Below are 26,212 nucleotides of genomic sequence, written 5' to 3'. Positions count from 1 at the left end.
AAGTTCGTATAAATCTGAAGCTGTTTCTGATAAGATATATTTGGTAAGTCCTAGAGCAACCACTAAGCAAAAAACTCAAAAAATAGTGAAAATCTTAAAGAAATTAAAATGCTGCACTATAAAATATTCACTTAATGCAAATGACAGTAATAAAGGAGGAATAGAGCAAAAAAGGCATGAGACATATAGAAATAAATAAAATGGCAGATGTAAATCCACTATATCAATAATAACACTATATATGGATGGATTTAAAAAATCTGAATAGTTGAAACATTCCAGTCAAAAGTCAGAGATTGTAAGAGTGGACTAAAAAAAAAACACCGAAGATACAAATAGATTGAGAGTAAAAGAAATAAAAAAGATATGTAATGCAAACAGCAACCAAGAGAGCTGGAATGGCTATTCTGATATCAGATGAAATGGACTTCAAGACAAAAATTGCTATTAGAGACAAAGAAGGACATTTATAATAATAAAAGAGGCAATCCATTAAGGTATAACAATTATAAAAATATACGCATTTAACAACAGAGCCCTGAAATACATGAAGCAAAACCTTCCAGAAATGAAGCAAGAAATAGACAATTAAACAGTAATAGTTGAAGACTTAAATACCTAACTTGCAATAATGGATAGACCTAAGCAGAAGATAAACAAGGAAATAGAAAATTTGAACAACACCATAAACCAACTAGATCTAACAAACATCTATAGAACACTCCATCCAACAACAGAAAAGTGCACATGGGACATTGTCCAAGATAGATCTTATGCTAAGTCATAAACAAAATCCACTTTGTAAGTTTAAAAGAATAGAAATAACACAAAGTAAGTTCTACAACCACAAGGGAATGAAATTAGAAACTAATAACAAGAAGAAATTTGGGAAACTCACAAATATGTGGAAATTAAACAGTACAGTCCTAAATAATGAATGTCAAAGAAAAAATCAAAAGGGGAATTTATACTTTGAGATGAATGAAGATGAAGACACAATATATCAAAACTTATGAGATGCAGCTAAAGCTGTGCTTAGAGGAAAATTTATAGGTAAAAATACCTATATTTAGAAAAAAGAAAGGTCTCAGATGAATAACTTAACTTTCCTCCACCTAAAGATGCTGTAAAAAGAAAAGCACATTAAACCTAAATAAGCAGAAGAAAGGAAATAATAAACATTAGAGCAGACATAAATGAAAATGAAACATAAAATAGAAAACCATGAGAGAAAAATCGCTCAAGCTAAACAGATTAGCAGAATTGACAAGACTTCAGCTAGACTGACCAAGAAACAAAGAGGAATTACTAGAATCGGAAGTGAAAGAGGGGATGTTTTTACTGACCTTACAGAATAAAAAAGATTCTAAAGTAATACTATGGACAATTGTATGTCAATGAATTAGACAACTTTGGTGAAATGGATAAATTCCTAGAAAGACACAAACTACTGAAACTGACTCAAGAAAAAAATAGATAATCTGAATAGATCTATAACAAGTGTAGAGACTGAATTAGTGATTTAAAAAAACACTCACAAAGAAAATCCCAGGCCCAAATGGCTTCACTGGTGAATTTTATCAAACGTTAAAGAATTAGCCAGTTCTTTACAAACTGTTCCAAAAATAGAAGAGAGGGAACACTTCTCAACTCATTCTCTGAGGCCAGTGTTATCCTGATAGCAAAACCAGATAAAGACATCACAAGAAAAGAAAATGACAAACCAATATCTCTTATGAGTATGGACACTAAAATCCTCAACAAAATGCTGGCAAGCCAAATCCAGCCACATGTAAAAATAATTATACACCATGACCAATTGGGATTCATTCTAGGAATGCAAGGTTGGTTTAATATCTGAATATCAATTAATGTAATAGACAATATCAATAGAATAAAAATTTAAAACCACCTCAATAGATGAAGAAAAAGCAGTTGACAAAATCCAACAGCCTTTCATGATAAGAACACTCAACAAACTAGAAATAGAAAGGAGTTTCCTCAACCTGATAAAAAGCATCTACAGAAAAACTACAGCTAACATCATAGTTAATGGTGAAAGCCTGGATGCTTTCCCCTAAGATGAGGAACAAGATAAGGATGTCTGTTCTTGCTGCTTCTGTTCAACATTGTACTGGACATGGCATAGGGCAGTTAAGCAAGGAAAAGAAAAAAGGACATTCAGATTGCAATGGAAGAAATAAAATAACTGTTCACATGACATGATTTTGTGTATAGAAAATCCTAAGAAAAATACTAAAAACTATTAGAACTAATGAATGAGTTTAACAGAGTTGTAGAATACAAGATTAATATACATAAATCAGCTGTTTTGTACTCCAGCAGTGAACAGTCTGAAAATTAAGAAAATCCTAGCAACTGCTGGCCAAAACAGGAAAGATTATACTTTGTGTTGTTTGCAATTAAAAAGAAGGAAAGAAAAAATCCCATGCACTGCAAACTATAAAACATAGACGGAAATTAAAGAAGATGTAAATTAATAGAAAGTAGTCCCATGTTCATGGACTAGAAGACAATATTGTTAAGATGGCTATACTCCTCAAATGACTATACAGATTCAATGCAATCTCTATGAAAATTCCAGCTGTCTTTGTTTCCAGAAATTGACAAGCTGGTCCTGAAATTCATATGGAAATGCAAGGGACCAAGAATAGCCAAAATAAACTTGAGAAAGAACAAAGTTGGAGGATTCACACTTCCAAACTTACTACCAAGCTAGGTAATCATAATCAAGACTCTGTAGTTCTAGTTCAAGGATGGACATATAGATCAGTAGAATAATTGAGAATACAGAAATAAACCCTTACATTGTGGTCAACTCATTTTTAACAAGGATGCCAAGACAATGGTGAAAGAATAGTCTTGTCAACAAATGATACTGGGACAAGTGGATATCAACAAGCAAAAGAATGAAGTTGGGGGCTGGCCCTGTGGCCTAGTGGCTAAGTTCGGCGTACTCTGCTTAGGCAGCCTGGGTTCCCAAGTTCAGATCCCAGGCATGGGCCTACACATTCATCAGTCATGCTGTGGCAGCAGCCCACATATAAGGTGGAGGAAGATTGGCACAAATGTAAGCTTAGGGCTAATCTGCCTCAAGCAAAAAAAGAAGAAGATTGGCAACAGATGTTAGCTCAGGGCTAATCTTCCTCAGCAAAAAAAAAAAAAAAAAAAAAAAAAATGAAGTTGGACCTATATCTTACAAAATATGTAAAAACTAAAAGTAGATCAAAGATCTAAATTTAACAGCTAACACTGTAAAGCTCTTAGAAGAAAACATAAGTGTAAATCTTTGTAACTTTGTTCAAGCAAAGGTTTTTAGATTTGACACCAAAAGCACAGTGAAAAAAGAAAAAAATAGATAAAATAGGGGCTGGCCTGGTGGCACAGTGGTTAAGTTCACATGTTCTGCTTTGGTGGCCGAGGGTTTGCCAGTTCAGATCCTGGGTGTGGACCTATGCACCGCTTGTCAAGCCATGCTGTGACAGGCATCCCACATATAAAGTAGAGGAAGATGGGCACAGATGTTAGCTTAGGGCCAGTCTTCCTCAGCAAAAAGAGGAGGATTGGCAGCAGATGTTAGCTCAGGGCTAATCTTCCTCAAAAAAAAAGGTAAAGTGGACTTCATTAAAATTAAAAAATTTTATTCTTTTTCTTTTTAAGGATTGGCACCTGAGCTAACAACTATTGCCAATCTTTTTTTTTTTTTTCTGCTTTATTTCCCAAACCCCCCTGGTACACAGTTGTATATCTTAGTTGCAGGTCCTTCGAGTTGTGGGATGTGGGACGCCGCCTCAATGTGGCCTGACGAGCGGTGCCATGTCTGCGCCCAGGATCCGAACCCTGGGCCACTGCAGCGGAGCGCGCAAACTTAACCACTCGGCCACGGAGCCGGCCCCTAAAAACTTTTATTCTTAAAAGACACTGTCAGGGCCAGCCTGGTGGCATAGTGGTTAACTTCATGTGCTCTGCTTCAGTGGCCTGGGGTTCGCAGGTTTGGATCCTGGGCGCGGACCTATGGACTGCTCATCAAGCCTGCTGTGGTGGCATCCCATATACAAAATAGAGGAAGATGGGCACTGATGTTAGCTCAGGGCCAATCTTCCTCACCAAAAACCCCCCAAAAAACCACTGTCAAAAAATTTGAAACACAATGCATAGACATGGGAAAATTTTTTGCAAATCATTTATCTTCTAACAGATTTGTATCCAGAATATATAAGTAGCACAACTCAAAAATAAAAGACAGTAATCCAATTTAAAAATGGGAAAAGGATTTGAATAGGCGTTTCTACAAAGAAAATGTGCAGCTGGCTTATTAGCACATAAAAAGATTCTCAACATTCTTATTCATTAGCTAAATAAAAAGCAAGATTATAAGGAAATGCCACTTCACACCCACTAAGATGGCTATAATGAAAAATACAGACAAAAGCAAGTGTTAGTGAGGACGTAGAGAAACTGAAACCCTCATGTATTGCTGGTGGGGTTGTAAAATGGTGCAGCTGCTTTGGACAAAAGTTTGGAAGATTTTCTGAAAAGGTAAGCATAGAGTTACCATATGACTCAGCAATCTTACTCGTAGGTACATACCTCAGAGAATTGAAAATGTATGTTTAAACAAAAATGTGTCCAAAAATGTTCATAGTGGCATTGTTCATAACAGCTAAGAAGTGGCAATAATCCAGATGATCCTTAACTGATGAATGAATACACGAAAATGGTATATCCGTGCAATGGAATATTGTTAAGCAATAAAAAAGGAATGAAGTATTGATACATAGTACAACATGGAACAACCTTAAAACATTATGCTAAGTGAAAGAAGCCAGATACAAAAGGCCGTGTATTTATAATTTCGTTTGTTCAAATGTCCAGAATAGGCAAATCCTAGAGATAGAAAGTAGATTAGTGGTTGACAGGAGTTGGAGGGATTAGAGGGAAATAAGCAGTGACTGTGACTAGTGGTGATGAGGTTTCTTTTTGGGGTGATGCAAATGTTGTAGAATTAGATAATGATGATGGTTGCACAACCCTGTGAATATAATAAAAACTTCTGAGTTGTACACTTTAAAAGTATGTGGATTATATTTCAATTTGTAAAATTAGTAATAAATCAAGAGGGTTTTTACTTTGAAGACTTCCACTTCCAATAGTGATGGAGTAGGTAATCCAGACCACTAGTCTAACTAAGTAGAAAAGCTGGAGGGAATGTATATTTTCTAGAGAATATATAGGTCTAATATAATATGGAATTTAACCTAAAATGTAATCTTCCTGAAGTCTTTGAAGATCCAACAAGAGTATTAAGAATTACCAGGAAACAGAGGAGGATGGAGGCCCGGGGAGATGAGCCCAATGTTTGGAGCTACTTTTTCCCTTTGGGCTTTTCCCAATTCTGGAGGGAACAGCTGACAGCCCTAGGGAGACAAGGATTAGAGAGCAGGGCCCACCAAAGTAGCGAACCTCATGAGCAACCCCTCAGCTTTGGGTCAGGACCTTCAGTGTCTGCACTCTAGGAATATGGGCAGATAGAAATCCGAAGCAGACAGGCTTTCACTGGGACTGCAGCTTAGTTTTGAATCATTGGCTTCTAAAATTGAATTGAGCTGATTCTACAGTGCTGTGCTCCAAAGATCCTGGCAGAAGCAAACAAATATCTTTCCTAGAAGAAATAGTCTCATAAGCTTCAAATTGTGTGTATGTTGGAGCAGCATACTCGAATCTAGCAATGCTGCTTTTGAGGTCTAGAAAGGAAAGGCATACTAAGCAGTGTATCTTTTCTTAGTGGTATGGCTTGAAATGTGCATCAACTTGATCTTTACTCTCAACATACTCTAGACATTTAACCACCATAAACTTGACTGAGGTGGTAGGTTCCTATAATTTTGTAATTATTTTCCACTCTCTGGCATACATGTATCATCCCAAGACATCTAACCTAAGGCATATACTATCTTTTCTTCAGGTCCTGTCAGCATGAGGTCATCAATAAAGTGGATCAATATAATGTTCTCTGGAGTGTGAAGATATTAGGTCCTTGTAGGCCAAGAGTCAGCAAACTTTTCCTGTAAAGGGCCAGATAGTAAATATTTAGGTTTTACAGGCCATATGGTTTCTGTTGGAACTACTCATTTCTGCTGGTGTAGCATGAAAACAACCATAGACAATATGTAAAAGAATAGGCGAGGCCATGTTGCAGTAAAACTTTATTTGCAAAAATAGTGATGGGCCAGATTTGGCCTATGAGTCATAGTTTGCCAACCCCTGCTATAGACTAATCTCTGCTGCAGAGTTGATGTAACCTAGTGGCAGTATGGTAAATGTAATGATGTCTCTGTCAGGTAAAAGCAAAGTGCTTCTGATTTTTTCTGTTTATTAGGATATAGAAAAAAGTGTTAGCAAATTGGTACCTACATGTCAGGGAATGAATTGATTTGTTCCATAAGGAGACCGCATCTGGAAAAGCATGCGAAGTTGAAACCTACAGTAATCTATTGTCATCCTCCAAGAGGCACCCATTTTGGAGACTTAAACTGGAGAGTTAAATGGGCATGTAATAGAAATCACCGTCCATGCATCGTTTAAGCCTTGGGTGGTGGTTCTGATCTCTGCAGTTACCCTAGGGATTAACATTTTGATGATATTTCGGTTGGGGGAGCTCCAAGACTTCTATTGGCCTTTCCTTCTCTTATAGTTCTAATTGCATAGATCTGGCAGTCAATGTTGCTGAGAATATCTGTCCCCTAATATACACACTCAAGATCTAGGAGAATAATCTTAATTTGGGGTGGGGGTCCAACTTGACCTACTAGGAGGCAGACTCTGTTAGAAACTCCATGTATTACTTGCCTTCCATAAGTCCCCACTCTGACCTGTAGACTGTGGTGGTATTCCATATCACCAAACAGCAGACACTTAGAAAATGGGGAGAACCTGGGATTTGTTATTGTTTCAAGAAAGAGAGAAAGAAAAGTTTTAAGAAAGAGAAGTTTTTAAAATAATTCACAACTAGAACTTATTTTAATATTAACTTTAAATTTGCTTTTAATCCAGACCAAGCCTGCATAGTTCTGTAGTCTATAAAAAAATTTTTTCCTGTTTTTTTTTTAATAAATAAAATTATTTACTTTATTTTGGAATCTGGTTAATAGTTATTTGATAAACATTCTATTTCAGGCCTTTTTCTCCATTGCAGTATCTTACTTTTGATTTCTGTTTCTTGTATTTCTTGATTTTTTTCTCCTTCTAACCTTTTGCTTTCTCTCTCTGCAATCTGGCATGAATGTTTTCTTTGCCATATTATTTTCTGAAATCTACAAATGTTATGCTGTCCATCATGAGGTCAATATGTTAAATACTATGTCCTACTTTTACTTTTTTTGTTTTCTTTTTTAGACATTTTATTATGGAGAATTCTAAACATATGCAAAGTAAACAAAATAGTGTAACAACCCTTATGTACCCATCACCCAACTATAATAAGTTTGTCAACATTTTGCCATTCTTGTTTCATCTATACCTCCACCACTCCCTTCTCATCCACTTGATATTTTATGTCTATGGTTCATTCTTTTCAAAAAGAAATTTGCACATGTTGAAATGCACAAATCTTTGCTATACGGATTCAACAAATGAATACATTTATGTAAACCACACTCTGCTTTAAAATATAGATTTTATTATTATTCAGGTATGACAAGGCCAACAGATCAGGAGATGACTGCCGTTGAAAAGATAGTTTGTTATACTCACAGATCCCAAGAGAAGGGAGCGCATATGCCACCAGGGGCCACATGGGGAAGCACCAGTGTCAGTCAGGAGGCAGGGAGTGGGAGGAAAATGCGGACAAGAGCCTTTATTGTGATTTCCCCAGGAAGGAACTGGAGAGGCAGGGTAAGGAGGTTTAGGATTGGCTGGTTTGAATACTTTTAGCAGGCTCCAGGACATAGCCATGAGTTGTTTGATACTTGACCCTGGGATGATTTGAGCAGGGGAATAGTGGCCCTGAGTGTGAGAGCCCCTTAGAGGAGATAGATGGGAGCGTGGGATCTGGGTTAGGGGTTTGCTTAAAAAAGGAAGTCTTGCAAGCAAGCTGTTTGCTGTCTTTAGGAACTAGATAGCCCTGGGGGAGGTAGTCCTCTAGGGTCAGCAAGACCCCCGGATGTCAAAACATCAAAAATGCAGAATAAAAAAACATGATTAATACATACTCCATTACAATATAGAACATTTCCATCTCCCCAGAAGGTTCTTTTATGTCTCTTCCCAGTCAATCTCTGCCCTCCTCCAGACAACCAGTTTCTGATTTTTTCACTTTAAATTAGTTCTAGAACTTTATGTAACAAGATTATGTAGTGTGACTCTTGTGTTGAGCTTCTTTTGCTTAGTACAATATCATACGTTTTTGTTGCATGTCTCCATAGTTTGTTCTTTTTTATTGCTGAGTAGTAGTCATTTTATGAACATACCACGATTTGTTTATTCATTCTCTTGCTGATGGACATTAGCTTGTTTCCAGTTTTTGGTTATTGTAAATAAAGCTACTACAAGCATTCGTCTTTTGTTGGCATAAGTTTTCATTTCTCTTCAGTAAATATTAGGAATGGAATTGCTAAGTCAAAGGTTAGGTGCATTTTAAAAAAATTTATTTATTGAGGTCACATTGCTTTATAACATTATATAAATTTCAGATGTACATGATTATATTTCAACTTCTATATAGATTGCACCGTGTTCATTACCAAAAGTCTAATTACCGTCTGTCACCATACAAATGTGCCCTTTTACCCCTTTCACTGTCCCCCCTCCCACTTTGTAACCACCAGTCTATTCTATTGGCTTCTGTCACCTGAAGATAACCACCAGTCTATTCTGTGTCTATGTGTTATTTTTATTTTTATTTTCATTTTTTTAAAAAATTGGCACCTGAGCTAACAACTGTTGCCAATCTTCTTTTTTTTCCTCTCCTGCATTTTCTCCCCAAATTTCCCCAGTACATAGTTGTATATATATATTTTTTTAGTTGTGGGTCCTTCTAGTTGTGGCATATGGGACACTGCCTCAACGTGGCCTGACAAGCGGTGCTATGTCCATGCCCAGGATCCGAACTCATGAAACCCTGGGCTGCCAAAGCAGAGTGCTCGAACTTAACCAATTGGCCATGGGGCTGGCCCCTATTTTTGTTTTTTTATCTTCCATATATGAGTGAAATCATATGGTATTTGGCTTTCTCTGTCTGACTTATTTTGCTTAGCATAATACCCTCAAGGTTCATCCATGTTTTCGTGAGTCATGAGATTTCATCTTTCTTCATTCCTGAGTAGTAGTCAGTTGTATATTACATATTTTCCATCTTCCTTATCCATTCATCTGTTGATGGGTACTTGGGTTGCTTCCATGTCTTGGCTATTGTGAATAATGCTGATATTCTATCACCACTTATTTAACCTCTGGCAGTCTGAATTTTGCCTTCAACCACTCTTCTGAAACTGTTTTTGAAAGAGTCAACAACCATCTTCTAGTCAATAAATCTAATACTCTTTCTTTTTCAGTTCAGTTTGTCTTTGGCCTGTTGACAGGCACTGTTAGCCATGTCTTTCTTCTTGATGGTCTCTCCTTCCTAGACTTCTGTGGTTTTCCTCTTCTGGTTCTCCTACATCTATCTTCCCTGATTCCTCTTTCACCTGTAAAGGTAGTCTTTACCAAGAGTTCGCCCTTGGCCCACTTCTTTCCTTGGTGATCTCCTTTAACCCTTCTTCAGATGCAGACCTCATCTGTTTCTCCAGCTCTACTGCTCTTCCATTCTTCAGTTGCTTGTTAAACATGCCTCACGATCATCTCGAGTTTGATATTTTAAAATGTCCCAATTTTCAGTCAAACCTGAGATTCTTCCAGGGGGTCTGTTGACAGCACCCTTATCTTTGCAATCACTTACACTTAAAACCTTGGCATTTTCTTTGATCTTTTTTCCTTTTTGTTTCCCATATCTAACTAGTTGCCAAGTCTAACAGTTTTAGCTTCTGTAATATCTCTCACCTCTATCTTCTCCGTTTCTCCTGTCACTGTCCAAATTCAGGCCTCATTTCAGTCACTCTTTTACAGTGACTCCCTCCTGAACTCCCTAATATAGAATTATAGAAAGAGCATGGGTTTTGCAGTCAGATGGACCCAGGTGATAATTGTGAACATGGCACTGACTCTCTGATTTATAGGAAATTATTTAAACTCACTTTACAGATGAGAGAATTCAGACACAGAAGTTAGTCGTTCCTACCTCGTGAAATACCCCATTTTGAAGGATAAATGGGACAATGTGTGCCTAATGAGAAAGCACTGAGAAAATATTATTTCTCTCTCCCTACTTTTAATCTCTTTACAATACATTAATAGATTAATATTATTTAAGCATAGCTTTAATCGTATCAGTCTCTTGCTCTTCAGTGTTTCCCCATTGCCTAATTTGCCTATAATTTTTAGCCACTGTATCAGATGATTAATTTGCTTCAATCTTTTTGACCTTATTTCTTCCTACTCTTCATAAACATCGTTTGAGCTGACCAAAACCACTACCAGTGTGCAATAGCAAAGTTGTTAAGAGCGTGAGTTCTAGAGTCAGGCTGCCTGGATTTAGATCCCAGTTCATTTACTTACTTTGGGCAAATTACTTAATCTCCTTAAACCTTAGTTTCCTGTTGGAAAAACTGGGATTATTATAGTGCCTACTGCGTTGGGTTCTTGGAAGGATAAAGTAAGAACGTGTCTGTACAGCACTTGGTGCCTGAACATTGCCGGGCACATTGAGAGCAGCCTTGATTAGTGGGAGGAGTAGAGGTGGTAGTAGTAATTCTTGTTGATGCTGTTAGTATTTGCTTCTCTCATTTCTGTCTCCACGCGCGTGCTCTTTTCTCTGCATGGCATGCAGTTCTTCACATTTGTACCTCTCTAAATTTTATCCATCTTTAAAGAGCTTCCCTGGTTCTCTTACTGCTCCTGTGTCACCACCTTCCCCCTAGTTATCTTTCCTCTTCAGAATTCCTTAGCTCTTTGGTTTAGAATGCTTATTACCTTCATATGCTGATCTGTCTGTCCATTTATCTTTAAAAGACTAGAAGTGCCTTGAGAGCAGATTGTATAACTCATTTTTTGTATCTTCCTAAAGAGTGTCATCTTACACAGAATCATGCCAAAAAGTATTTGCTTGATAAATATATTTATTCCCTATAACCAATAGTCATTTGATTCTGAGGGATTTGCTCCTTCTCCTTAGGAACTTTTTGTAAGCTCTCCATTAATTGGTGGTACATTTTGGGGAAAATTTAATTTTGTCACAAAAATGCCTTTATTGGGCTCAAGGAGACTAAAGAAAAGGCATTGTAGCAGAAGACAGTAGCAAAAACCAAAACAAAAACCGACTAGGTGACGTTGCTTTGGTCAGCAAAATTATTGTTATTTTCCTAGTTTGTTGTTGTTCCAAGTCCACTCTATACCTAATAGTGCCTATCATGCTGCCAAATTGAAGTGTGAAGTAATAAGCATTTGTGGATAACAATGGGTCTAAAATCTGTTTTACTGAAATAAAAAATAGCATATGTAACATAATACATTAAAATATGATTAAATGTCTCATTCAGTTTGTTAAAATGAGAAATTGTCCCTTAGGGGTATCACCCTCATATTGTGTGCAGATGGAGTTTTCTCTTGGCGACCATTCCCACAGGTCTGGGGAGGGGATGGCGTGGGAGTAGGGGAACCTCCACTTGAGAATTTCCTTCCCACCGTGACTTGGCTCAGCTCCAGCCTCTCCTTCAACTTGACACGTGCCTTGTCCTTGTTAAAGGAGGCTCGTCATTTGCTTTCATGCCTTTAAAAATATTTCTGGTCATTTTGAATTAATTTATAAATTGTATACTATCCAAGAGGCAAGTGTTAGAAACCTAATAAATATTTAATTTATATATACATTTATTTCTTAAATAGATATTGATCAATACATTAAAATGGTAATATTTTTCCATTCAAGAATGGCCATAGCTTACTTGGCCATAAAAAGCTAACGTTTTCTAGTTATAATACAGAGTATTATTTGGGTTTTTTGGTAAGGTAAACTTGTATACTTTAGAGGTATGATTTATATAATCTGTTTAGTTGTTAGGTGGTTTAATGCTTAGGGCCCATATTAAGGATTTCTTTTTTTCATCCAAAGCTAGTTCTCCCTTACTTACTGCTGAGGGGCTGGGAGGGAAGGAAGAGGGATACAAAACATGACTAATTGGTAGACCAATTGCATATATTTTTAAATTGTGAGTTTTTTTCCTCTACTGATATAAAACTTGGTATAATACTTTACAAAGACATTTAATATTTTATTTTCATATCAAAATCTCAAGGAACTTTATTGAGAGACCTTGTAGTTAGCTTGGGCCCAGAAGAAATTTAAGAAAATGTTATCCCGTATTAGCATTTTCTGCTCGACTTGAGTAAATATTTTTTTGTGCTATGTGGATTTTTGTGTTTTTTATGAACTGTTTAGGGAAGCTTTTCTGCTGTAACGGCTGAATCTAAGTTGCAGAGATTTAAGCCCTTCCTTATATTAATGTTCCACCTCATTAACTTCATTGTTACGGCTTTTACACTTCAGTGATTTAAACAAGATGATCTAAATGTAGTCCTGTTGTCCTCTCTTTCCCTCTGTCTCCCTTTTGAGGTCTAGATGATTATGTATTTAGTTTTCTGTTTTCATTTAGACTCTTGTTAATTCTATTAAGCACAAGATGATGATGAAGGGAAGCTATTGTATAACTAAATGTCTTCTGCTGCCACATCGCTGACAGATAAGGGAATGTGTTTGTAAAGATAAACTGGCCACTTCTTCAACTGGTGTTTTATCATTTTTACCTTCCAGTGGTCTTCGGAGACTAGGAACTTGATAGCTATAAGACTCCATTCTATTGTGGAGTTCAGATCAGTGATTATATATGAGCTGTCACATCTATCTCATGGTATTTATAGCCCTGGAACCCAAATAAAGGAGAACTTTGCTTAAAAAGCAAGCTATGTTTGTCCTCAAAAACGTTTTCTAAGCATTTTCAAAAAAGTAGGAATTATGCAATGAATTGTCAGCAAAGTCACCTTTGCAAATATTTGCAACTACTTGCAAATAGTAGACCTATTTAGTCAGTAAGGGTTTTTTCTACATGATTGACTGCCAGATGTGAGTATGTCTTAGCGCTATATACCCCACATGCAAGTTAGATGTCTTTGTTAAAAATGTAGAGAAAAAGAAATTAATGTAACTTGAATTCAGGGGGATGAAGCTGTCATGTTGTCAGACTTTTTGCTTTTTAAAAAATATTTAATTACTAAGATATATTAAATAATTTTATGAAGATTATATTTGACCTGTTTAAACTAAGCAGTGAATTCCATTTTACATTAGGTATTGACATGAGATATTGATGCTTATTTCTAACCATTTCTTTTATTTTCTAGCTCACCAGCGACTGGAGCCAGCAACTCTGTCAGGGATTGTGGCATTTATCCTTAGTCTTTTATGTGGAGCTCTGAATTTAATTCGAGGCTTTCATGCCATAGAAAGTCTCCTGCAGGTAACTGTGCTGTTTTTGCAATTTCAGGTGACTGTGCCTATTGATTCTACTTGTTACACAGTTGATTTGAATTGATTTGGGTATCAGTACAACTTACAGTGCATGCTGAGATTCTGTGTTCTTTATACCTGCCCTAGTCTCCCCTTCCACTAAAAACACTGGTTTCTAGTGGGCTTCTTTGACCCAATTAGCTCATATTTATTATCTGTTCTGCAGGAGGCACTGTTTATAGGTACTCTTGGGACGCCAAGATATGTGTGACATGGGCACTGCAGTCTCAGGGCCTAGAGTTGAATTGGGGAAGCAAAGAAGTCCTCGAATAATAGCCAAGTGCACAGAGTTTGGAAGAGGAGCAGTCGGCATGAGTCCGGATAGGAGAGGAGGCTTAGTGGAGGAGGGTAAGCTGGGCCCGGAAGGATCTGAGTGGACACAGAGAGTGGAAGAAAGAAGGGAGCATTCATGGGCAGGTGTTTGTGCCACCTCTGGGTATTCCAACTTACCTGCTCTTTTCCTTTTTTGGTGGTGGCTACCTGTGAAACCACTGATTATTTCATGGATTGCCGACTGTTTTGTTTTCCAGTGGAGATCTTCCAGAGACTGTGGCTTACCAGAATATACTAACTTCTCCTCTTATTCTTTTTGTAAACTTTTTGAAACTTCCTTTCTTCAAGTTTAGCATATTTCAAACTGCACAGCTTTCCTTTCCCTTGTTTCTGCTTACTTTCTCGGAAGATTTTTTGACACTTCCACATTGTAAATTAGTTATTTTTGTTGCCGTTCAGCATTAAGCTCAGAATACCATTTGCAAAAATCTACTCAACACACCTTCTATTCTGTTTTTTTTGGCAAGATTAGCCCTGAGCTAACATCTGCTGCCAATCCTCCTCTTTTTGCTGAGGAGGACTGGCCCTGAGCTCACATCTGTGCCCATCCTCCTCTACTTTATACGCAGGAATGCCTACCACAGCATGGCTTGCCAATCCGTGCCATGTCCGCACCCAGGATCTGAACCGGCGAACCCCGGACCGCCAAAGGGGAACGTGTGCACTAAACTGCTGCACCACAGGGCCAGCCCCTCTATTCTGTTTTAAAATTACTGTAGTTTGGGGAACATGCAGAGAGCACCATTCTGAATATCCTCTGAATGTCCTCAGCTGTTTGAAGCCCAGAGCAGAAGACATCACAGGTTCCAGGCAGCTGAGCTGTCCCTCGAGGGAGTGGGGGGTTTCTCGTGACTCCCCAGTTCTTCCTCCAAACATCCTGGGCCCTCAAGTAAAGCCCCTCTTCCCTTTCAGACACAGGACAGCTGGCTATTGTCCCTTGGTATTCTTGCCCCTGTTCCCTAGCCGGGTTAGCTTTATTCCATCATGAGTTCAATTTTGAGCCAGTTAGACAACCCGGCCAAAAAGAAACAAAGGCAATTTGGAGACTGCTGCCTGAAAAAAGCTAATAAATAAGATACTTTATTTTTTTTTTAACTTGATGTAGTGGAAAGAACAGTAGTGTAGGTGTGTGAAGAGTTGATTTTTGTTTGTGTAAGAGAGAGAGAGGATTGGCTGTAGCTCAGCTGCTGATTAACTCTATGACCTTGAATAGCTCACCTTAGTTTCTGGTCCTCAGTTTCATTCCTTATAAAATGAAGGAGAAGGGTGCGTTTGATGAGTATTTCTGAAAGTATAGGACGCATTTACCACCGGTTACACAATAGATGACTTTAGGTGGTAGACAGGTACACATTTTTAATTTTAAGAATTATGTATTTAATGTATATTAATGTGTAGAATCTATGTTTGGTAAAGGATACTAGTTTCTATTAATGGTAGAGATATAAAATTTCCCTTTTAAAATAAACTTTAATAAAAACTCAACTTTATGAAATTTGTTACATTAGTAATGGTATAATTAGTATTTAGAGTTGGCAAAAATTGTGAAGGTGGTACTCTAAGGTTAAAATTCTATGGTTAAATTCTCTGGTTGTTTCAAATTAGCAAATTAATAAACAAGGTGGGAGAGATGGACTGGATAGAGAAAAGCTTTTATACCACAGAGTCTTAGCATCCCTGACTCAGAAGACAGCGCATAAATTGTGAAACCTGGGGCTTAGACCACATTGCTTTTAAGATAAAATTCAGACAAGACTGTCGTACCTCACAAAACCTGTTAAAGGAAATAATTTCTTTCAGGCACTCAGATATCCTATCATATGCTATCCTATCCTGTCCTCTTCCTGCACTGCTTCCCTTTTCCCTCCTCTGATTCACAACTTCAAAACTAAAGAAAGTAGTATAAACTACAGCTTTTCATGCTTTTGAGCTGCTACACCTCGCTAATGCCTGCCTTGATTCCTAAGTGTTTCATGTTCTCCCTCTGCCTCGTTGCATTTGAGGTCTTTTAGGTTTCAGAAAAACAATAATCTTACTAAACTAATTACCGCTATGTGTAACTAACTGATAGCTCTGATTCTCAGCCTATTTACATCTTAAAAAGACAACATTACAGAAGAATCTCTCTCATGAACATAGATGCCGAAATCCTCAACAAAATATTAGCAAATTGAATCCAACATTGTATAAAAAGAATTATACACCACAACCAAATGGGATTTATTCCAGGTATGCAAAGCTGGTTCAACATTTGAAAATCAGTTAGTGTAATCCATTACACAAGAGTCTAAAGAAGAAAAATCATATCATATCAGCAGATGCAGAAAAAGCATTTGACAAAATCCAATACCCATTCATGATAAAACTCACAGCAAACTAGGAATAAAGGGGAACTTCCTCCGCTTGATAAAGAACAGAAACCCTACAGCTGACATCATACCAGATGAGAAACTATGCTTTCTCCTTAAGAGTGGGAACAAGGTAAGGATGTCTCTCCTCTCACCACTCCTATTCAACATCATACCTGAAGACTTAGTTTTAATGCACTAAAACAAGAAAAGAAAAAAAAGAGTATACAGATTGGGAAGGAAGAAATACCACTGTCTTTATTCACAGATGACATGATTTTCTATGTAGAAAATCTCAAAGAATGAACAAACTCCTGGAAGTAATAAGTGATTATAACAAGGTCACAGGATCCAAAGTTAATACACAAAAGTCAATTGCTTTCCTATATATCAGCAAGGAACAATTGAAATTTGAAATTAAAATCACAATGCTATTTATATTGGTACCCCTAAAAATGAAGCACTTAAGAATAAATCTAACAATATATATATAAGATCTCTATGAGAAAAACTATAAAACTCTGATAAAAGAAATCAAAGAAGATCTAAATAAATAGATATTCCATGTTCATGGATAGGAAGACTCAATTATTGTAAAGATGTTGGTTCTTCCCTACTTGATCTGTGGATTCAACACAATCCTAATCAAAATCTCAGCAAGTTATTTTGTGGATACTGACAAAGTGATTCTAAAGTTTATATGGAAAGGCAAAAGACCCAGAATAGCCAGCACAATTCAGAAGAAAAAAGAAGAAAATCAGAGGACTGAAAGTACCCAACTTCCACTTACTGTTAAGCTACAATAATTAAGACAGTGTGGTATTGGAAAAAGAATAGAGAGATCAGTAGAACAGAATAGAGAGCCCAGAAATATACCCACGCAAATATAATCAATTGATCTTTGAAAAAGGAGCAAAAACAATTCAGTGGAGAAAGGATTTCTTTCTAACAAATGGTGCTGGAACAGCTGGACATCCACATGCAAAAGAATGAATTTAGACACAGATCTTACACCTTTCACAAAAAAGTTAACTCAAAGGGTCACAGGCCTAAATGTAAAACACAAAACTATAAAACTTATAAAAGGTAACCAGAGAAAACCTAGGTGACCTTGGGTTTGATGATGAATTTTTGGTGCAACACCAAAATCGTGATCTGTGAAAGAAAAAATTGGTAAATTGGACTTAATTTTAAAAATTCTGTTCTTTGAAGGACATTGTTAAGAGAATGAAAAGGTAAGCCAGAGACTAGGGGAAAAATATTTGCAAAAACAGTTCTGACAAAGGGCTTGTATCTAAAACATACAAAGAACTCTTAAAACTCAAGAAAGCAAACAACCCAGTTAAAAAATGGGCAAAAGAACTGAACAAACACCTCACTGAAGTAAATATGCAGGTGGCAAATAAGCATACGAAAAGATGCTAAGCATCATATGTCATTAAGAAATTGCAAATTAAAACAACAAGATACCGCTAAACATCTATAAAATGACAAAATCCAAAAAACTGACAATACCAAATGCTGATGAGGATGTGGAGCAATAGGAACTCTCATTCATTGTTTATGGGTATGCAAAATGATAACAGTCACTTTGGAAGACAGTTTAGCTGTTTCTCACAAAGTTAAACATAGCCTTACCATGTGATCTAGCAATCATGTTCCTAGGTATATTTATCCAAATGAGTAGAAAACTTAGGTCCACACAGAAACCTGCATGTGAATGTCTGTATCAGCTTTATTCATAATTTTGGAAAATTGGAAGCAACAAAGATGTCTTTCAAAAGGTGAATGGATAAACAAACTGACAATCCATGCAATGGATTATTATTCAGTAATAAAAAGAAAGAAGCCATCAAACCACAAAACGACGTGACTAAACCTTAAATGCATATTGCTTAATGAAAGAAGCCAGCCTGAAAAAACTACATAGTCTGTGTTTCCAACTATATGACATTCTGGAAAAGGCAAAACTATGGAGACAGTAAGTAAAAGGATTAGTGCTTGCGGGGGGTTAGGGGGAGGAAGGGATAAATAGTTGGAGCATGAGATTTTTAGGACAGTGTAACTGCTCCGTAACTGTAATGGTGGATACATGTCATTATACATTTGTCGAAACCCGTAGAATGTACAACACAAAGAGTGAACCCTAACATAAACTATGGACTTTAGTTAATAATCATGTGTCACTCTGGGTTCATCAGTGTAAAAAATGTACCACATTAATGCAAGATGTTAGTAATAGAGGAAACTGTGGACCGAGGAAAGAGCAGTTATACGGGAACTCTCTGTACTATCTGTTTAATTTTCCGTAAACCTGAAACTGCTCTAAAGATAAAAGTCTGTTAATTAAAAAAAAAAAAAACCACCACACACCAGCATTAAGACAAAGACGGGAAAGGGAGGCATGTTCTCTGGGCTTGGATGTTCTTTTGATAGGTGTGGCTCCACTTAGCAGTTAAAGTACAGCCTGTCGCACCCAGCCTGCCCTTAGGAAACGGTGGATCAGGCCTTCTCTTCTCGTGCGGGGGCTTAGTCTTCCCCTTCACACAGGTTGGCGCGGACCTTAGAGCCCCAGCCAGTATAGAGCATGGGTTTGGGAATTCGATTCATGTTTCAAGGTCGGATGTACAATTTTGTGCCCTCTGAGAACAGTGGCCTTTTTGAGAAAGCCAGTGAGAGACGGACAGACCAGGTCTTCTGACCTTGCTCCCACCATTCCCTCTCAGCTCAGCCCCAACTACCCCCGCCAAAGATGGCTTGGAAAAATAACAATATATTTTAGTTACATAAATTTGCTTAAAGAAACTCTGGAAAGATAAGAAGGAAATAAACGTGGTAGAAACTGGACAGATGGGAAGCAGAGTGGGATTGAGACTCTTCACAATGTATATCTCTTTGCATATTATTTTTACTCTTTGAACCATTTGAATATATTAGTTATTCAGATTTTAAATAATAAAAGTGAATAGTTATTAGCACCTGTTATGTAAGCAGAAAAAAAAAAAGACAGCTTTTGTTAACCCAACTTAATAGATAGATTTTCAAGTAACAAAAGTTTTAGGCAGAGCAAAGTAAATATTTCTGTGGGGGCGTAAGCGGAACCTGAACATGTTCCCCAGGTTTTTCTAGCTTCTTCCTGCCTCTATCTTAGAGTCCACGGTTTCCCTAGAAGCTTCAAAGTTTTTTGTTTGTTTTAAGCAGTTCCTTTAAACTGCGGTGGTAGGGTGTGGAAGAGGCATGGGGTAAATTATGAATAGGGAAAAAGTTAGAGTGGTCTTTTTTATTAGTAGAGCATTTATAATTTGGGGACTCTCTGGATAGTTGTATCTTTAAAGATGTGTCTTTATGTTGATATGGAGTCCTTTCTTTTTCACAGTTGTCCTAGAGTAAATTTATTCCAACAATATTTCTTTGTCACTTGATCCAGAAAACTAAATTGGTCCATGTGGGATTCCTAGCTATCTGGAAACTAGGGGAACCTGGTTATGTTGTTCCCTTACCATTGTTCTAAATCTTTGTTCTGCGATAACCACCTGACGTATTCCGCATATACTCATCAGTAGTTGAGGTTCCTAAAACATTGATGCTCAGAGAGAGGAGCAAGGGGACAACAGAGTACAGAGTTGGGGGCAATGTAGTCCATAGGTAGTTTGTCACCCATTGGTACCTTTAAAAGATTTTCCAGCAGATTCTGATTCCCTCACGTAAATGAGAATCACTGTTTTGGGAAATTTACTGGACCAAAAATAGAGATTCATGTTGCTCCAGTCATTGGGGATTTTACATCTTTGTAGAGAAAAATGTTCTGGTAAGTGACCAGTGCTTGGAAATATTTTTCTTTGTTTTGTTATGAGGAGAAATGCAGAGCACTGTGCAGTGTTGGACGTATCTGCCTTCTAAGGACTCCATGTCCTAGAAGATGGAATGGACGATAGGCAAACAAAGGAGAAAATTAAATGTCAGAATGCAGAGGGGCACTGTGATAAACTAGAGTTTTAAGCCGGGTAGGTTTAGGGGTGCACACTAGGTTAATTTCAACAAGTGCATTCTTTATAGCCCGGATTAACCTGAAAGAAAATATATACAAAATTGGTGACCTGAGGTCTTTCACTTTTAATTTCCCCTCATTAGGGTCTATTTTGTCATTGTCTTTGACTTGTATTGGGTAAAAGTCCTTTTTATTCTCACTAAAGCCATTGAATTTAAGATATACTCTTAGCCTTCTCTCTGGTTCATCGTTGTATTTTGTGTTAGGAATAATCTCTAGAGTTGCTGTAGACAATATTTGGTCAGTAAAAGTAGATCTTTTTGAAGTGGTCTGTTATGTAGATTTGAGTGCAAATTCCAGGACATGGGACTTAAACCTTTATCTATTTTGAAGTTATTTGCAGTGGTGTTATTCAGATCATGGTGGTGATAGAGGAGGTGGAAAGGCCGTACCCAGATTAAGTGGCCTCCACCTTTCTCTAAAACTTGATTTAAGAGCAAAGGATTTATTTGGGGATCGTATTTTTAGATCTAGCTGAAAATATGTAGTGTATTTCCTGAGTGTGAGCAATATATCGATATTAAAGTTTACTTTTTTAAGGCTGTGAATTCTAAATACTCTTTTTGAATGCTAAAAATGATTCCCACATTTATCTTCTAGTATGTAATTTGATGCCTGAGGCACTTTTAAATTTGAAAACCCACATGAATCAACATTCCTGTATACTATTAATGTTGTTTGAAGATTCAGCACAAGTTTGTTTCTCCTAGATTAAAAAGCTGCCTCTTAGAGTGATAATGAGGGATTCATTAAAATATATAGCACCGAAGTTTTTCTTTGGTGTCTAAGTTCAGAATGGGGAGGTTTAGGATGAGTATAGTTTTTTTTAAGTTGATAAATTTGATTTGGTGTTCACAGTAATGTGTAAATTAGATGATTTTCACTCATTTCCTAACTTTGTTCTGAGTTTAGAGATGTTAGTAAGTTTATTGTCAGTTGGCACCTCATGAATGCATAAGCTTTTATCACATTGGGTTTACATTGCCTGTGTTCCTTTAAGGATCAGCCTTGAAACAATGGTATTAATTAGGCTGATGCCAACCTAGAAATAATTTGCATGTGGTGCAATAGAAAAAAATTGAGTATTCTGAGATAGCAGTAGATATGCTGGCCTAGAAGTCAAGATACCTGGTTCCCATCTGCCAGTAACTAACTTTGTGACCTTGGATGGGTTACTTTACCTTCTTGAATCTCATTTTCCTATTATGCAAGGTGAAGGTTTTAGACTACATAGTTCAAAGACCACTTCAGTAGTAATGTTCTAAGCCTCTCTGATTCTAAAACTGTTTATGGTGGCCACTACAAAGCAGAAGTCATCAACTTGCTTTTATTCCTTGAATTCTTTGTTTTCCATCGATTTGTTAATACCTTTTAAAGAAATTAGATACCTGTTAAACTCAGTGGAAGTATTTGTTTAATGGCATGATATCTTTGCTAAGATGCAAGGCTTGCTTTCTTTCAAAAGAAAAGTGTTTTTCCTGATTCTGTGCTCATTGTTAACGAATTGGGGGAAAATCTATAAGGAAAAAAAAATCATCCCCAAATTTTCTTTGTTTTATATATGTATATATATACATGCACATATATCTTCTATACATATCCATTATATAATTTTGTGTCCTTTTTCCACTTAAGATTAAAAAGTGAGTATTTCCCAATTATTACGACCATTTTTAATAGTATCATCTTATTATATTGTGTGGCTATTATATGGAGCCTCTGTTTACCTCTTCATCTTTGCCTTTTAAAAAACATATTCTTGGGCTGGCCTGGTGGCATAGTGGTTAAGTTCATGCACTCCACTTTGGCTGCCCCAGCTTGCAGGTTCAGATCCTGGGTGCAGACCTGCACACCGCTCATCAAGCCATGCTGTGGCAGCGTCCCACATACAATAATGCAGGAAGATTGTCACAGATATTAGCTCGGGGATGATCTTCCTCATGCAAAAAGAGGAAGATTGGCGATAGATGTTAGCTCAGGGACATTCTTTCTCACCAAAATATATATATTTTTTTCTTTCCCTTTATTTGTTAGTTTTCAAAGCAGTATGTTGGTATCTTAGCATCCCCCAGAGGTGAATGTGAGGTTTTTAAAATTTTTATTTGTACTCCTTACCTCTGCCTGCACATGCCTCCATCTTTGCCTCTGTCTTTCCTCCTGCTCCTACTTCTTTCCCCTCTGTGAACCTCTGCCTCACCTGCCCCCAACCTCTAGCTATTTCTTCACCTACATTTCATCTGCTTTCTCTCCACTGGCTCTTTTTTCTCAGCCCATAAACGTGCTGTAGGCTGCCAATCTTTAAAAAAAAACAAACAGAAAACCCAAAATACCTCTTGGTGTATGTTCTCCTCTAATTTTTTGAAAGAGTAGACTATATTTGTTGTCCCCACTCTCTTACCTCTCCTCTCAGTCTACTGCGATCTCTTTTTTGCCCTCATAATTCTTTCAAACACTGACCAGTAAGCTCACCAGTATCCTGATTGCCAAATATTGCAGCCACTCTTGAGACCTTGTCCTATGTGCTCTCTCTGCCTCCTCTCACATACTGTTCAGTCTTCCTTTTAAAAATAATTCACTGTTTAGTTTCAAAAATAATGTTTATTTTAGAAAATTTAAAAGTAAATAAATCACTATTAATAGTTTGATGTGTTAGATTATTCTTCTTGGCATGCTCTCATCCCTTCATTTCCATGAAACAATTTTCTCCTGTTATATTTTTTTTCCTTTCTCTTGCTGTTCCTCAGTTTATTTGGTAAACTTTCTTCCTCCACCTGTCCTTTAAATAGTGGTGTTCTCCAGTGTTCTGTCCTTGGCTTTATATTCTTCTAACTATACCTTCTTCTTTGCTATTTTTATAATGGCCTTTTTAAAGTAAAGTTAATACATGTGCATATACATACATCCACATATTTGCATACACACAGTAAAAAGGGTACATGTTAAATTTCAAAGCCTGTAATTTTCACAATAAGTAATTTCTTGCCATTTTTCCTCTGCAGAATCAACCCCTGGTGTATGCTTCTAGAGAGATTATGTGCATATCCTGGTACATGTATTTTATATATTTACTTATGTAATTATTATTTTAAAATTATTTCTATTTATTCTTCATACCGATTTGCATCTTTTTCTACCTAACAGTATGTAGGAGATCATTTCATATCAGGATATAGACATCTATTACATTCTTTTTAGTGGATGCATAGCATTTTTTCATTTGTATCTTTTCCCCCCACTGCACAACATTTTATTTTGAAAGAATTCAAACTTATAAAAAGGTTTAGAAAACAGAACAATTAACATTGACCTGTATACCTACCTAGCTACCTCTCTTTCTTCCTTTCTCTATTTCCTTTTTTTGCTGAATCATTTGAAAGTAACATTATGGGTATCCTGACAGTTTGTTCCAAAAATATTAGATATGTATGTCTTAAGGACTGAGACATTCTCCTACATAATCACAATACCTTTATTACACCAAAGAAATTTAAGATCAGTGCAGTATTATCTAACATAAAATCTGTATTTGGATTTCCATAATTGACCCCAAATATCCTTTATAGTGCTTTTTTCTCTCTCCATTCTAGGAGCCAGTCAAGAATTAAGACTTGCAGTTGGTTTCTTTCATTTAACTGCTATTGAAATAGATAACTACTAAGCTAGATCTCTAGGTCAAACTCTTTCCTGAAGCTGACTTAAATATCTACTAAATATAATTATTTGGATGTCCCACTAGCAGCTCCAAAATAACATGTCCAAAATGAACTCAATTTTTCCTGCTCTCAAATCTACTTTTCCTTCAATACTCCCAGTTTAATGAATGGTGTCATTCAAATGTCACCTAAACAACAAACCTTCGAGTCATCTTAGTCTCTTCCCTTGTTGAGACTGCACGTGCTTTGCCTGGAATTCTCTTCCCACCCTGTCTGCCTTGTCAGTTCATCCATCAATACCCAGAGTAAGCTTTACTTCCTCTGGCAAACCTTGCCTGACCCTTTTTAATCCAGGCAGTGTTAGATATGTCTCCAGTAGGCTCCCTTAGTACCCTGTACACACACCTCTCTTGTCAGCTGTCACTTTGGGTGGGAACTGTTGGTTTATGCATCTGCTTTCTTGAGTAGAGCCTGTGTTCCCTGAGTTAGTGTGGACTTAATTGGTTCTGTCCTGGATCTAGTAACACTGTACCTGTCCCATAAGTGCTTAATAAATATTTATTGAATGGAAGCGTGTGTTTATCAATAATCTTCTCTTTAGCAAGGAGAAATAAAAATTTTTCAAGCTCAACTCAATTTAGCATGCACTTGTTGAATTCCTACTATGTGTACAGTTTCTTGCAAGTAGTAAGATTTATTTTCTGTCTTGAAGAAAGGTTAGGGTCTAATTGAGAAGATAAGGCCAGTAGCCTAGAGGTTTAAGCAATCCTGAAAGCTAATCTAATCATCTGATGAATGATGTAGACAGTAACCTCAGGGAGAGGGAAGTTAATGAATGTTTTTAGTTCTTACTGTGTGCCAGTTATTGTTCTATGTGTTTGCAAATGTTATTTAACCTCTACAACTTTGATTTTTCAAAAAGGAAATTGAAGTTAAATAAATAATCTAAGATCGTACAGCTAGTAGTAAAAGTTTGAACCCAGATTTGACTCCAAAAACACGCTCTTAAGTGTTCCAAAGGCCATTAAGAGAGTTATAAAGTGATAGTGTAGAGGAAAAATAATATCCAATTGTAGGACAATAATTAAATTATGGTATATTCCCACAATGAAAGGTTACATATTCGTTACAAATCATGTGGTTAAGGAGTATTTAGTATCTTGAGAAAGTGTTTATAATATGAAGTACTGAAAGACAGTATATAAAAGTATGATTCCACTTTTTAAACATACATATATTTTTGTACATAAAAGGTTTGAAGGAAATGCATGACATGGTTAGCAGTAATTCTCCCATAGTTGTGGCGTTATAGACTGTATGAATTTCTCCTTTGTAAAAATCCGGTTTCCAAATTCTCTGCAATGAACATGAACTTTTATAATCAGAAAGAAGATCATTCAAAAAATAAAGGACTAAAGAAGAAAATAATCAATCAGAACTTATTTAAAGTCTTAGAATTGTTAAAAGAGGAAAGGTTTCGTGTTGACCTTCTCTGCCTCTCGGGTGGAACTGACCTAAGCATCTCAGACAGATTAATGTTTCCTATTTCAAGATCATCTCACTAGGATAAGCCACTCTTCCTCTGCCTTGCAGTCAGTTCTGTTGCCCAATAACAAGTGGAAAAGGAATTTTCTCTTTATATTGTTTCATGAAGACATGGTCATGAGAGACACTTCCATGTCTTATGGAAGTTTTCATTGTATAAAGATATTTTCTCTGAAATAAGGGATGAATTTAATGCTCCTGCTTGGAAGAAAGAAATTTAATGCTCCTGTCTGGTCTTTATGTTCTACTTCATAAAAACATTGAAGGAAGCGATAAATGTGGATATTTAAGGGGAATCAAAAAGGAATAGGAAAATATGGATTGTTACATGTCTCCATTAGTTTTCTTTTAAAAGAAATACTCTATGCATTATCTGTCTGTTTTTCCTCTGGGTGGCTATTTTTCTAGCATAGCGTGTATGACTAACTTTTCTCATTGGGATTTAGCACACTCTAGTGGACAGTAGCTTTTCAGTTTTTTTTAAAAATCATGTCAAATTACTTTATTGGACAATTCCGTGATGTGCTTACTAGATAGTAAAGTTTGTCAATATTTATTTGAGTCAAATAGTGACCTAGTGAGCAGGACTACCTTTATAGGCCACTGGGGT

At 36.8% G+C, this 26,212-nt stretch overlaps 1 protein-coding gene across 2 annotated transcripts in view; it reads left to right on the top strand.

Annotated features, from left to right (window-relative positions):
* Nucleotides 1–26,212, top strand: part of SEC22A (SEC22 homolog A, vesicle trafficking protein) — a 61,238-nt gene that overhangs the window by 22,700 nt on the left and 12,326 nt on the right. For both annotated transcript variants that reach the window (XM_023623146.2, NM_001309225.1), the window contains 1 exon segment: nt 13,510–13,625. In XM_023623146.2, the coding sequence (XP_023478914.1) occupies nt 13,510–13,625 (116 nt within the window).

This window comes from Equus caballus, chromosome 19 (genome assembly GCF_041296265.1).
Source record: "Equus caballus isolate H_3958 breed thoroughbred chromosome 19, TB-T2T, whole genome shotgun sequence".
Classification (NCBI taxonomy): Eukaryota; Metazoa; Chordata; class Mammalia; order Perissodactyla; family Equidae; genus Equus; species Equus caballus.
Note: the sequence above shows the minus strand (reverse complement) of the source record. Positions and strands in the feature narration are given on the sequence as shown.